General features: G+C 38.7%; 1 protein-coding gene and 1 long non-coding RNA gene across 2 annotated transcripts in view; both read left to right on the top strand.

Annotated features, from left to right (window-relative positions):
* The first annotated feature begins 423 nt into the window (after positions 1 to 423).
* LOC139738981 (uncharacterized) lies at positions 424 to 1,344 on the top strand. Its single transcript, XR_011711491.1, has 3 exons — positions 424 to 480; positions 666 to 746; positions 1,115 to 1,344. It is a non-coding gene; the product is annotated as an uncharacterized lncRNA (long non-coding RNA).
* Positions 1,345 to 3,854: 2,510 nt separating this feature from the next.
* The window catches only part of LOC139738999 (uncharacterized), a 72,448-nt gene continuing 61,424 nt past the window's right edge, over positions 3,855 to 14,878 (top strand). The window contains exons 1-6 of the mRNA XM_071649615.1: positions 3,855 to 3,866; positions 4,158 to 4,272; positions 8,531 to 8,791; positions 9,036 to 9,314; positions 9,884 to 10,159; positions 10,886 to 11,158. Coding sequence (XP_071505716.1) covers positions 3,855 to 3,866; positions 4,158 to 4,272; positions 8,531 to 8,791; positions 9,036 to 9,314; positions 9,884 to 10,159; positions 10,886 to 11,158 — 1,216 coding nt within the window. The remainder of the gene's footprint in view (positions 3,867 to 4,157; positions 4,273 to 8,530; positions 8,792 to 9,035; positions 9,315 to 9,883; positions 10,160 to 10,885; positions 11,159 to 14,878) is intronic.

Raw genomic sequence — 14,878 nt, 5'->3', positions numbered from 1 at the left:
AAGAAGAAGAAGAAGAAGAAGGAAGGAAGAAGAAGAAGGACGCAGACGGGCCATCTGAACAGTGACACGCTGGTTTACCGAACTCCATGGAATTTCCCCAAAGGGACAGGGTAATGGAATATACCAAACTCTTCTTTCAAAAATTTAGAGATTAAAATCTAATACAATAAATAGATGTAATGATAGACGACCTTATTCAATTTCATTGATTGCAAGGATTTGGCTTTTTATTTCGCATTTGTTGTTTCGTTTTATTCTGTTTTGTTTTAAACCATTAATGAAGGACCTACAAGTAGACACTGCCGACACATAATGCTTGGCGATTATTGTAGTAGGCGGAGTGATATTTCTGTCCAAGGCCGTGCACCGTCCCGCTGCTTCCGTGTCTGTCGTGAGGCCGATCCCGATATAAATGATCCAGAGATTCCCAGGAGATTGGCGCCGAATGCACATGTTCTGACTAATAGCATCTCTTTCTTGGTAAGAATACTTCATGTGCAACGTAAAAACCAGTGAACATTGCCTGAAAATACTCACTTCCATGATTTGCAATAATTTCAATAGAAGCTTTTTTGAATTATGCTTTTCTTAAGTAGGTTATATTTCCATACGTTTCATTAATATATCTCACTTTATCACGTAATATGCATTCAATGTTCTTGCAGACTTGGATACTAAATCGGAGGTCGACATGGCTGTGATTATGGTCACATGTTGGATGTCGCTCTTCTTGGTGCATTCCTGTGGTAAGATAGCCTTCCTCTCAAATTTCTTTTATCATAAGGTGCGTTTGTGTATCAATCAGTGTCTCAAAAAGAATGCTTGTAATATAAATTCAAAGGAGACACATAAAGCATGACATTGACACAATAAGAAAGGGACGTTTAACTGTTAACTCATGTGCTTGCCCCCATACTGTCATATTTGAATAATTTACTAAGTTTATGATTAATTTTTGTTAGTTGATGTATCATGACAAATCGTATCATTTAGGCTCATTTCTACAAAGTTTCTATTTATGATGGTTTAATGTTAACTGTAAAATTTATAAACCGGCGATCCGATGCATTTTTTTCTGGTCTTTATATCATTTTGTTTGGCTTTTACTTCACAGCCGCCGTGACTTTTACCGTACCAAGTTCCCTGACAGCTAACCGCCAAGTCACTGCGCGGTGTACCGAGAGTGGAGTGCTCGAGTCACAGACAGCGAGTTGGTTCTTGGACGGCGTCCAGATCACAGAGGGCGTGGTCACAAATACCAATCAGGCTCGACAAGACAAAGGATGGGGTTACCAGGGAAATGTTCAATCGGCTCGGGCTACAGATACATACCGCTCCACTGCTACCCATGGTTTAGGCTGACCGGAAACAATAGAGAAACGTCGCGAAATGCAATCTCAGTATGATAATCAGAACGAGATGATACTCATCTGCTGATATACGGATAGCTCACCTGCTATGCGGGATATGTAAGCAGGTAATTTTCTATAGAAAAGCCTGTCTACTAGGGTGGATTTCTGCCCAGTTAATCTGTCTTACAACTGATGGATGGTTAACACGTTGACATGTTTTCATTTAATCTTATTTTTTAATCTTAGGAAACTTAATGGTGTCGAGACAGCACCGTTGCTTGATGATAAAAGTAACAATGCACCAAACAGTGACTACACATGAAAAGTTTGGTATATTGGTGAATTTGGTAAAAGATAATTCTGTCTGTAAGTTAACTAATCTAATAGATTTCTGGTTATACTTTAAGTGTAGCAATTAGAATATTGATAAAGATACCAAACAAGTTTATGAATGGGCAATGCCAAAACAGAGAGCAGAGAGACTGGCTAGGCCCTATTACACACCTCTAGACAAACAACCAATGTTAAAAGATCTTTTGAACGAGGAAGTCTCATGAGAGACAATGAAGACGGAAGTGACCTTTGTGTCGGAAAGCACACGTGCCACAGAAAACTCCCCGTATTTCAATCCCTGGGAATGATATCGTTTTCAATGTACGCAAAACAGAGCCTCCTATGTCTTGTGAAACCAGTCATCAGGTTTGAAAGTATATATGGATAATTATTTGGGGAAGGGCATGCTGTTTTTCTGGTCATGTTGGTAAAAGCGTTTGGAAACACCTCAGGCAGAAAGTGCAAGCGTTGAATCGACTTCTCTATGTTGTACTAGGAAGGACGGAGTAAAGAGATAAACAAAGACAGATACAAGGCAATTATCTAAACGACTTAAAGAATACAATAAAGGTTAAATACGATGCATCTTTATTTGCGGCAGACACTCCACTCCAGAAACTAAGCTTTGATTTATTTCATTAAAGCCGGATATTTCTGCCATACTATTCCAAACGGAAATGACAATTATTTTGATATACGGTCGTCGTACTTTGAGTTACTTCATCACTATTCCTCTCAGATCCATTTACTGTGATAGTGCTTAAAACAAAATTATGAATCACACTATTTTAGTATACAAATTGTTTAATTTATGTTCCCACACCGACGGAAGTAACATTTGGTGGTACATTGTGACGAGACGTGAAAAAAGAACTTTAATTGCTCGAAAATTAAATACACAAGAGTGCGTGATGGTAGTCAAATGAAGAACAGGATTTGAAGAATGCCCTGAATATAGAGGTTTTATCCTTTCTCCTGATAGAATGTTGAAAAAAGTCGTCTTTTCCATCCGAATGTTACTTGGCATGCTTTGAGAGTATTGGAAGACGACAACCTGCCCAAATTGGACCATTCTAAGTTATAGCTGTATAGCATGGCCTTTACACTTACAGATTTTCGGCAAGATGAAACTGAAATCCGTTTTTCGTGATATGGGTAGAATGAATAACATAATCTGAGTTCAAAATCACCTGAGCGTTTGCTTCTAAACTAGTACGGATAGATATATTTTGCAATATAGCTTTGATGTTTCTTCCCATGTGGCTACTTGATTAATACAGGTTGAAGTGTCTTCATTGGATAGCCTGAAACCAACAAGGAAAAAATCTTGGATCGTTTGTTATGTGGAGTATTGCCAGTCTGGGATTTGTTACAGGAGTTCTTGTGGCACGAAGATAAGAAATTACTAACCTTGGGATGAGGTAAGATTTTGTTGTGAAATTGAAGATGTAACATAAACAGTACAACAGAAGTGATACTAAAAATTCGCAATATATGAAGGTATAAACCATTTATTTTCTGGTTTGAGTAATAAGGACTACACATCTATTCCAATCATTGCTTTTGTTATTTAATCTAAATTAATTAGGTAAATTAACCTTGAGCAGAATTTATGATTGATTTGTTTAGTCCAGCCAGGGCGTGAGATTAAACCGAACAACAAACCGAGCGACATATACGACGTACCCCTCGCACTGGTTGGCCCGTTCCACTGGCAGAAACATTTAGCTCTTCATCGGTGCCTCTAACTGTACTAGTGTAGCTGGCGAAAATTGTAATTATCATTATTCAACTTGCAGGCTGAGGCAAGTGAATTCAGACAAACTGACATACATTATAAACTGATTTAGAAGCAAAGAAAAAACGCATGTAATATAGAGAAAGCAATTTATTCTCCAGGAACACTCTGCATTTTTCTGCCCTATTACGCTTATAAAAGCTATCATACTGAATGTCTTGAGTAACGGCTAGTTTTTATGGTAGTGTTGTATCATTTTCAGAAATACAATATTGATCCTAGGCCGTGTATTGCATGTGGCTATTCCTACTACCCATTGACGAAGTGACGGTATTGGTAAAAAACAGTAAAACATCGGAATGGAATTCCATATTACTGTTATCACAGACACTAATCTTTGTCAGTAAAATTGGAGAAAGAATGAGCGAACTATGCCGTCTGATGTAAAGAAATTTGTGGTGTTGCACTCTGGCAAGAAATCATTTCCTCATTACGCTTTTTTCCAGCCATAGATCATATTTTTGTGCATATCCTATTGGAAATTCATGCAAGAAATACAGTTTTATATGTATTTTTCATTTGGAAAGCGCAGGTGACAATTCTGACACGAAATATTCATGAGCACTATTGGCACGGAGAGCCGGATGATGTAGAGTTTCAGAGGACTGCTTATCTGTAGGAGTTATTATTACTCTTATCCCTCTTACTGCTCGGATCGCTGCTATCACTACAAGACGTACTACAACATCGAAAGTGTGTTGACCTTCACTCCTTCCGCTGATCATCACGGGAAGACGCTACAGTGCATCATTTCCGGTTCTCAACAATCAGCTACGCTAAATGTTAGACGTAAGTATTCAACACCATCGCCATGTACTTATCTTAATTGTGTGTGTGTGTGTGTGTGTGTGTGTGTGTGTTTGTGTTAAAATACGAGATGCGATAAAACCTGTAAAGATTTACCGCTGACAAAAAAATTAATCAGATCTCATTTAAAGATAATAAAAAGTTTTGGTACCTCAAAAGTGTCCTTGAATTTCCTTGTCTTAGTTTGTGTTTCAGGTTAAAGTACCTTTCATATAACTAACACTGTGAGACTTACTCGCCCCAAAGTGCTCTCATGTCTTAGTAATCATGCAATTAACTGCGATCAGCAGCCCCATACGCATAGCGACCAGCAGTCCCATACGCATAGCGTAATCGGGCTTCGCATTGTAGCATTCAGGATCATGACAGATGTAGTATCGCAGGGTAAATGTCAACTTAAAATCCCTTAAATTCTTCAATTTGAAGACTTACCAATTAACTTGAAGTATTGAAAACAGGCTTCGGGCAACGTTTGGTTCTGTATAGTCCCTTTCTGTTCGAATTGATGACTGAATGTGACTCGGTCGACAGGACCTTAGGAGAGCTACATACAGTACACTGAATACTACAGCCAGTGCGTGCGAACACATCACATGCACACAAATTTCAAATCCATGAACGGATAAGATGTTTGTGTGCGCATGCGCATGCGCTGGCCATGGTATCCAGTGTATGTAGCTCTCCCAAGGTCCTCTCGACCGAGTCACATTCAGTCATCAATTCGAACAGAAAGCAGAGACTCCAACCCCAAGCACCTTCTGATCTGGAGATTCTCCCGCCCGAAACCCCTAGCAAACGGGAGACTCCAAGTTGATGTGTGCGAAGCGCGAAGTTCCTAGGATTCTAGGTGTTCTCTGGTGCTGTCTAAGGCTTATTTTTTCAACATACGATAGAAATAAGTAAGAAATCCTTTTCACCGGGAGACACACAGCCAGGGCGGGAGAAATCAAATCTCAAACGGGAGAACGGGAGATTGTGCAAAAATGGGCTTTCGGCGGGAGATCTCCCGTCGAAAACGGGAGAGTTGGAGTGTCTGAGAAAGGGACTATTGGCAGAACCAAACGTTGTTCGAAGCCTGTTTTCAATACTTCAACTTAATTGGTAAGTCTTCAAATCGAAGAATTTTTTGGATTTTAAGTTGACATTTACCCGCGATACTAATTCTGTCATGATCCTGAATGCTACAATGCGAAGCCCCATTACGCTATGCGTATGGGGCTGCTGGTCGCAGTTAGCTATGTGTACAATGGGCTGCACGCTGCTGGTCGCAGTCAGTGGTTTCGTACAATATTCATCGACGCTGGACAGCGTCGGCTCTGGTACGAAACCATTATTGCATGATTACTAAGACATGAGAGCACTTTGGGGCGAGTAATTCTCACAGACAACGTACTTTAACCTGAAACACAAACCAAGACAAGGAAATTCAGGGAAGCTTTTGAGGTACCAAAACTTTTTATTATCTTTAAGCCTTCATGATGCACATTCAGTGCATTTCTCATTTAATTGGATATAGTTCCATCAACAACATAAAAAAACAAAAAAACAAAAATCCATACACGTAAAGTTGTCGGTAGTAGCGTTGGTTATTTCACTTTTTTGTCGGAGAAATCAGGTGTTAAGTATGAACAAAAGGCATATAATTGTACTGTTTGTCAATTGCAGAAAGAAAACACAGATTTATTTTTTTTTTCCATTTTAATGCTGTTGTATGGTTTAAACCGGCATTTACGTTGGATCTTCAGGGGTAGGCCTACTGCCCAGACCACAGGCAGTATTCTCCGCCAGGGCCATCATCAGGCGCATCCCATATCTCACCATGCGATAAGCTAAGGGGAATGCAGATGCATTTCTCTACAGTTTCAACGGAACTTTCATTGTAACATTGCAAATACGAGATCCTAGTTCGACAGAATACTTAAAAAAAAAACAGCTTTTAACAAACCATTACAAATAGCGGACAAAATGTGAGATAAGTGGTCCATCATTATCAATGCATTGTTTTTCGCAAGGTGGTCCCTAATAAAACCATTTCTTTACTAATGCACTGATTTTCAAAATGAAATCTACATTTTTACGCATTTCAACTTTTCCGTCATCTAGCCACTTTCATTTATGAGCGGCTCATTTAATCACCGAAAAATCAGTTAGTCCAATAAGTTGACAAATCATTCTTCTTTACTATAAATGCAATGTATTATTTCTTATAAAATGCGGCTGTAGGCCAATTTCACCTGTACTTGGTGCTCATAGGCCTATATATATGTGTGTGTGTGTGTGTGTGTGTGTGTGCGTGTATGTGTGTGTGTGTGTGTGTGTGCGTGAGATGGGTGGGTGTGAAAACTTTGGAGAGATTAAGCATGTTTTTCTTGGCGCAAAAAGTGCATATTTGTGTGTGTGTTTTGTGTACTGTAAGGAGTAACATGGGCAAACTCATCCATTAAAAAAATTCAGCGTAGATGATAGAAACATAGAATAACCGGGGATTTTATAGTTGTTGTTTTATCATAAAGCTCCAAAAACGGTGTTATTTAAATCAAGAAGAGTCGATAAACCAATACTTATGATATAAAAAAAAAGATTGCTAGAGATTGCCATGTGGGAACACAGGCAAAGAAAGCGCTATTCAGACTGTATTCATCCGCCTTATGTTAAACAAGGAATCGTGAACCTGATGGCATTACAACCCATCCAAAGAACTTGGCAGTCGGAATGAATTGCCTTGTCTATGGATTTAAATGCTACTATCTGTGAACTCAAACAGAAACCTAACAGAGAAAGCCCACGAGTTACACAGCCCATTAGTTCGAGACTAAACAAATAAGTCCCACGAGACCGACACATTGTTGCCGACACGTGTTGCAATGTCGAACTCGTGGGGTGTTTGTACAGTTACAGCTTGTTATTCCGAAGGTTCGTTATTCCGAAGGCTCTTTACTCCGAAGATTCGTTATTCCGGATTTCGTTTTCGGATTAACCAATCTCCGGAATAACAAACCTTCGGAATGACGCCACAAATGTGCGGATTAACGAACCCTTTTTCATTTTCGGATTGATGAACCTCTAGGTATAGGGAATTTGTGTTTCGGATTGACGAACCTTCGGAATAACGAATCTTCGGAAAAGCGAACCTTAGGAATAGTGAACCTTCGGAATAACGAACAGCACACGTTTTTACAATCCTAGTGTCGAACTCATTTGCTGTATGACCCGTGAACTTTTTTTTTTTTCAGTGGCAAACTCGTGAGCTGTATAACTTGTAGGTGTTGGTCTCTTGGGATGATCCCCCTCTTCCTCTTCTGTTGATAAATTATCAGCGTACCATAGAGAAAATTTGAAAACACACTGTGAAAAAGATATACATCAGCGTGTAATACCCCACTATTCGAGAGGCAAGTCACGTTTATTACAGACTAATAGAACATCCTTATCATTGGCTCCCGCAACAGTATATGTATAATTTTTCACGTATGCAAGAAACGAAATGTTTTCATAGATCATTCGTCTGTAGCATCTTGCTTGCAGAGTTTATTCCTTTTGTCGGTATAATATAGTGTATCAACAGTTCTGTAAATTTAACAATATGGACATAATGTAGATGCTTCGAAGGTTTTAGAGAAATGATTGAGGTCTTGTTAATAAATAGAGCTGTTCTATTCCAAAATAGCATCAAGCAGTTTTTTTTTTTTAATTCCAGATATTAACTACACACAACATTATTAATATGCATACCAAAACTGATGCATAATAAATAACATAACAACATGGTAGCTAAGGACGTTGCTTTGACGCAGACATTATAAAAAATTGTGCAATCACATCATGGTCTGGATTCACGAAGGTGGTACAATCTTTGTTCATGGTTTTAAACCATAGACAAAGACCTTAGTTTTGTATGGAGCGCCAAGTGTCGCATGACCTATTTCGTTACGAAGTCAGTCATTCGTCGACGAAATGACCATTTCGTTAACAAAATAGGCAATGGGTCACTTGATTCCCCCATACGTTTGTCCTTGGTTTAAACCATGGACACAGATCGTACCATCTTCGTGAATTCAGGCCATTGAGTCCTACGAAAAGAGGTCAGGCCAGCGTAGTTCGCCAAGTCTGTACACGAGTGTGCATGCTTACATGAATTTCAAACATGCGATAAACAAAATATTTATTCTCTGAGTTGATATATTACAGAATTACAGTATTGACAAAAATTGATTACAATCCAATTGTTACCAACACACAGATGGCCCTGCCGATGGTGTGATTAGTATCAAGACACGTGATCAGGGGTCTTCTTTGGAAATTGAATGTCACGTGATCCCGCAGAACCAGCCAGCGCCCACTATCAATTCATACGTCATCGAAGCTGATGGCGTCACACTCTCCCAGTCATCTTCTCCTACTACTCGCCTTTCTCCACGGCCTCGTTGGTGCATCGAACTGTCGTGTGAAGGAACGAACGCCTTGGGATCGACATCGAGTACATCAATCTATTGCCCCCGAGGTATGGTACAATCAGTAAAGCTTCTTCTGGAGTTTGAATGCAATTATACTGATAGGTCTTGAAAACAGTCCATTACGCATTATACCATGAATAAAATCAATACGACTAAAATATTAAAACAAGTCTTCAGGAGGATTCTTTGACTTCAAACTTACAATACCTTTTCAACTCTGTTGTTAAGTGTAGTTGAAGGTTTCTTAATGTTAAAAAATCGTGTTCCGATGTTTTATGTTTCCCTGTACAGCACCTCCGCCAAACGATGCTATACAGGTTGAGTTCCAAGAGTCCGGTGATCTTAGGGAGGTCGGAGGTCACGTTGATTTGACTATATCCTGTGATATAGCCTCTCATACTCGACCATTCCCGCCTATTGACAGCTACGTCATCAAGAGAGATAGTCAAACATTGTCGACCTCCAACTCGTTCACCCTATCTCCTCGACCGGACAGCTGCACGAATATCACGTGTATTGGTGAAAATGACATCGGGTCGGCAACTTCTGTTAGAACCTACTGTCCCACAAGTAATAATTTTTCGTTTCATCGTATAAATAAAATTACACCTATTCATGATTCCTTATGTGTTTACAGATATATTTGAAGATTTTCAATGTATGTACATGAACTGTGTCCTATGTGCCGTGATATTAGCTCCGGCTATGAAATGCACACACGTAGCAAGCAATGTGCGATTTATCATGGAGATATGTCAATGCATTTACACAGGAATATAATACCTGTATGAAAAAGAAAGGACAGGATAAAACCTACGTGTTGTAGCATTTTTTGAATGTTTATCATGGCTGTTCATATCTCCTTACTAGATCAAATTCTCCTTTCCAGTCTAAATCTTAATGCCCCTCTTCATGGACACGGTTTTTTTTTTTCGAAGCGTGGGCTATTTCTGATAATTATGACGTAATGACAGCTCTCCTTCAAAATGGTTGACCTTTTATTTTTTCTCTGTAACATTCCGCTGCCAAGAAACGATCCCTGTAAGGACTGCGAGCACATGGTGTTACAGCAAACCTCTCTCCTCATTTACTTCACCATGCAAACCTAAGCAATACATAACTGTAAAATTCGTTGGTAGATCCTCCTCGTGATCATATCATCAACATCGAGTTCCACGAAGGTTTGGATGACAGTGGTCGAGGTACTTTCACCATTTCCTGTCACGTGACCGACATCGACCAACCCTATCCTGCTCTCGAATGGTACGAGATCAAAGTTGGAAGCGTGACAGTGTCAAATTCGAGCTCGTTATCGTTCATGGTGTCCCCAAGCCCTCCAGGCTGCACGGACGTCACGTGTATTGGCATGAATGAACTTGGTTCGACATCTACAGTGAATGAATTTTGTCCCACAGGTAACTTGTATTGATCAAGTCTTTTGCTATTGACTGGGGTATTAAGCCTGGGGTGCTACAAATGACGAGATTAGCTTTGAGCAGGAAGGAAAAAAATAAACATCGAGAATACAAATGAACCACATGTATACATATTCTCAAAGCTTCATTAGCATTATTTGGTGTCATGACGATGTATATCAACATCATTGCATATTGTATTCAGTGAAAATAGTTGCAATTTGTTAAATGAGTATTAATGAGTATTTAAAACCTTTTAACTTTCATACTTACACATACGGACGATAGTCTCATTATGTCACTGTCTTTGATTTAGAACAGGATATTTTTGACCGAAACGAACCAACTAACACAACGATCATTAAGATGCTTGTATGGGTTCCCCGATACTGCAGATATTTTTAACTTTACAAGAGTAAGATGTGTAGATTATCCCTTTTATTCCCGTATAAGTAATATAACATGCAAGTATTGAACAATTTATGCACTCAACAATTAAACCTTAGATAGTTTTCTTGAGGAATGCAAGATGTCCTCAAATGTATGATGTTTTAAACCAAGTTTGATACCAATGCCAAATTAAAGCTGTCACGGTGTTTAGTACATTTTGATGTCCTGTGCTTGTGTTAATTTCAAATGTTTACACTGTGAAAGTATGATACCACTAATAGATATGGATAATAATATACAATGTTTGTTTGAATTTCTTCATGATATCCAACCAAGATCCTCCCGGGGAAGACATCATAACTCTGCAGATTGAAGAGCAGATAGTCGCAAGCGAGCTTAACCTTGTGATCACGTGTCACATCGAACCACGTGACCAACCCACACCTCCAATTAACTCATACGAGATCTCCGTGGACGGCGAGACGATTTCATCGTCAAGTGTCCCGTCTGCGATTGTGGAATCTCGTCCCAACAAGTGTATGAACATCATGTGTGAAGGAAGGAACAGACGTGGCTCAACGCGTTCTACGGATTTGTACTGTTTTAGAGGTAAATAAAGAATTTCTACTTTAATGATATAGGTTGTCAATGTAAGAATGTACTACGAATATCATTATACTATAGATATAGCTCAGTTTCGATCTCAAATATGACACGATATGCTAGTCTAAGCAGGTAATACTCTCACATGATATTCTACAAACGTAGATCTCGTACCTGTGTCTTGTCTTATCCTACTAACTGTGTTAGACTCTATAGTCTCACCTTCGAATAGCATGGTTACCTTAATCGTTTACGTAATATCAAATAATAGATGACATAATCGATGTTCAGTTCAACGAGCGCGTGGGAGAGAACAATGGGAAAATCTACACAGTGGTCTGTCACATCGACGAGGAGTACCAGCCGACACCAGGTATCCATACCTTCCTCATCACAGCCGATAACGTCACTCTCTCATCCTCCCGCTCGCCGTCGACTGCCTTCACCCCTCGGGCCAACGGGGGCACCGAGGTCTCCTGTACGGGATGGAACGATTTTGGCTCCACCACTGCAACCAAGACCTTCTGCCCTTCAGGTAGGCTACTCCATAAAACCCTAAAGGATTTTAAATCAAAGCTGTCTGCAATATTTACCAATAATATGTCTCATATTTTGATTAACAAGTACATTGCAAATGAGATCCTCTCATTTGTATCTTAATGTGTTCTTTACAATCTGCAGTGTTAATTTAATAGTAACAGAGATCATCACGTCAGTATTATCATGGACCTAATACACATGGACATTCATTGTATCGTTAATTAATTCATGCACCCGTACATCTCAAAAGCGCCACAAAGACATTTTAAGCATGCTTCACTGCTTTGATCCCATCATCACCGCCAGCAAGCCGGGGGAAGAACAAGACGGAGATTCGAGAAATCTAAAACTATATGCGCAGAAGAAAATAACTCACAAAAATCAAGTAAAGTGAATGTGCAGTTGTGGTGTATGTTAGGAAATCATACCTCAAGCAATTTCTCTTGGGAGAAGCGGGCAGTTTTTAAAAGAAAGCTAACATTTTGGCAAAATGATTGTCATCTGTGATCTCAATATTTAACTTTTCTCCAGCTTATTCCAGAGCAAAAAGGGACGGTATAAAGAGAACAGATCTTGCCATTAGGCAAGGTCTTATGCGTGTGCGAAAATGTGCGAATCAGCAATTTACCCATCTTTTGGCACAACATTTGTCATGATCTCAGGTTTTTTTTTTTTTTTTTGCTCCTCATCATCTGTGTTAATTCAAAGACATCTCCGTCTGAAAAAGGCACATCAGCGAAACAAGACTGAAATGACGGAAACGATCCTTTTGTTAGTGACGATACACGATTACACAATCGTTATTGTCCAGACATCTAAATGTGCTCATTAAGATGCACATAAAAAGGTGTCGGTGACGATCATTACATCAAAGAAAGACTGCCGTGAACAGTCCATGTACGAATATCAGGTCCATGATATCATCCAATCAACATCAAAGTAAAACAGATATCTGGGTAATATCTGAATATTCCGAGATTTATCAAGATCATTTTTTATTTTGATTTTGCTCTCTAAAATAAAAATTAATACACTCCATACGAACTGCAAAGCTGGTAAAGAAATGTAAAGCAAAACAAACACATGCATTATCTATTTTTTTTTTCTCCAATACTTTGAATATTGTGGGTGTCTTTCTTTTAACTAAAACATTCCGTAACAAAATGTTACGACAAAAAAAAAAACCACACACACAAACACCCACACACACACACACTAATGAACATGCGTGCGCGAATAATACATTTTTCAATGAAGAGATGTTGAATAATTGGCAGTCCTCAAAAATATTCACAGTTTAAAAATATCTTCCATGCGTATTACGTTGTTCAGTTTTTGCGCAAAAGTGGCCTTCAAGGACGTTCTTGATCGATGTACACTTAATCTCTGACGCATGAGAAGTGAGGGAAAAATCATACAATATCATATCAAATGAAGTTAAAATTTTAGAAGAAATTAAAGTAGGGAAAATGGATGTGAACGAAAACGACAATTTAATTGAACTCTATTTTCACAACGGTTCAATTCTGTGTCAGACTCGTACTCGTCTCCATTATAAACATTGCTTACATGAAGATTTATCATTTTGTTGTTTAAAGACATCAAGTATATCATGAAACAGTAGAATATTGAATGACCGTTAATACACAAAAGGTCTACTTCATCGGATATGCTTACTCTATCTTTACTATTATTATCCCATCCCGACTGTAATCAAGTTAATAAACAAACACGTTTTGCCTGCGATTGAGAACCTTTTACATTTATCATCCTAGCATATTCCGAAATATTGCTTAATAATGTCTTTCGGACTGGTGAGCATTTGTCTCATTGTCTTTCATAAACTCGTAAAAGCTGTGGAAATAATAGCAGAATTTCAGCGTCAAGGAGCTCTGCAACGATCGTCGACAACTTACGCTCTTCTTGTGGTCGTGTTCTTCCTTTCCGTAATCGTCTGCGTCGCTTACGTCAACAGAAGAAGAACATTCTTCCCCCCGGACGAGGTATTTAAAAGATGATCAGACTACAATGCCACAAGAAAGCACCAACATCCTTCAACTTGCACTTCACCAGAGTAAAAAAAAATCGTGTTTAAAGTGTTGATCACCAACTTGTTTTCAAAGCGTAATATAACATAAACTATATATACGCGTCTCGACACCTTAACTTGAATGAAAACGTAACAGTTTGGTCGTTAAGGTTAAAATAATTCAATTTCATATGTGTAATATCTTTCTTCTTTTATTTTTTTTTGAGTGTGTGCCATTATGTAAATGCGGTCCAGTACCAAATCTTAAGTGCAACATGAAGGAAATAATCTTCTTTTTTTCAGTGAAGGTGGCTTACATCGTAATCCATATAACGAGGGGTCTTACGCCAGTATAGCGAGCACTGTAAATAGCAATAAACAGTGTAGTGTATTGACTTACTGCGATATTTCACAATAGCTTGTACCTATAGATTTTACAGCGATGATTTTAATAGACAAAATAATGTACATTCCCGCCTGAAATTGATTGGTCTTCAAATTCGTCTTTTCAGGTGCAGAGTCTCGACCAGTAAACGGATTCATCATCGACTTATGGAATACTCCTTTTCCTTTGAGAGGATGGTTCATTTTCGCCCCATATATGTATATTGATGTGACACTGGATAATCGTAGAGAAAGATTTGATCAAGTTACTGTGTCATTACAATGAACTATGGAAATCCCAGTTGATCACATGTTCATAAAATACACGAGTGTGCCGTTTCCTGACTTATTTCTTTTTTTCACTTCACTCAGCGTTGTCAGACATTGAAGCAATCACCGAATTGTCGAATTCATGCAAAATGTTCTAGGAAGTTATTTATCATATGAAATGCGAGCAAAAGAAGAAAAACAAGTCTCGACCTTTTTTAAAAAATTGTCATGTACAGTGTAGTCAGATTTATTTTCCATGATCAGATCTGCCATTAGCTGTAAAACGGCATTGCTGGTAATTAAGATACAATGCTACAAATTATTGTTTTTACTTTCCTATTCAATTCCCCCATTTGATTCCAATAACTATGTCAATATGTCCGATGTGTTCATACAGTATCCTTGCAACTACAGCGAGTTCTGGTTTGTTTGAACGTTTGTCCCAAAACTAAAAACTGTTGTATTTTCGAATGCAAATTGTACACATTCACAAATAAATTACC

This window comes from Diadema antillarum, unplaced genomic scaffold, assembly GCF_040938485.1.
Source record: "Diadema antillarum isolate AM-2024a unplaced genomic scaffold, OU_Dant_1.0 seq00000778_RagTag, whole genome shotgun sequence".
NCBI classification, from domain to species: domain Eukaryota; kingdom Metazoa; phylum Echinodermata; class Echinoidea; order Diadematoida; family Diadematidae; genus Diadema; species Diadema antillarum.
This window is presented reverse-complemented; position numbering and strand designations above follow the sequence as displayed.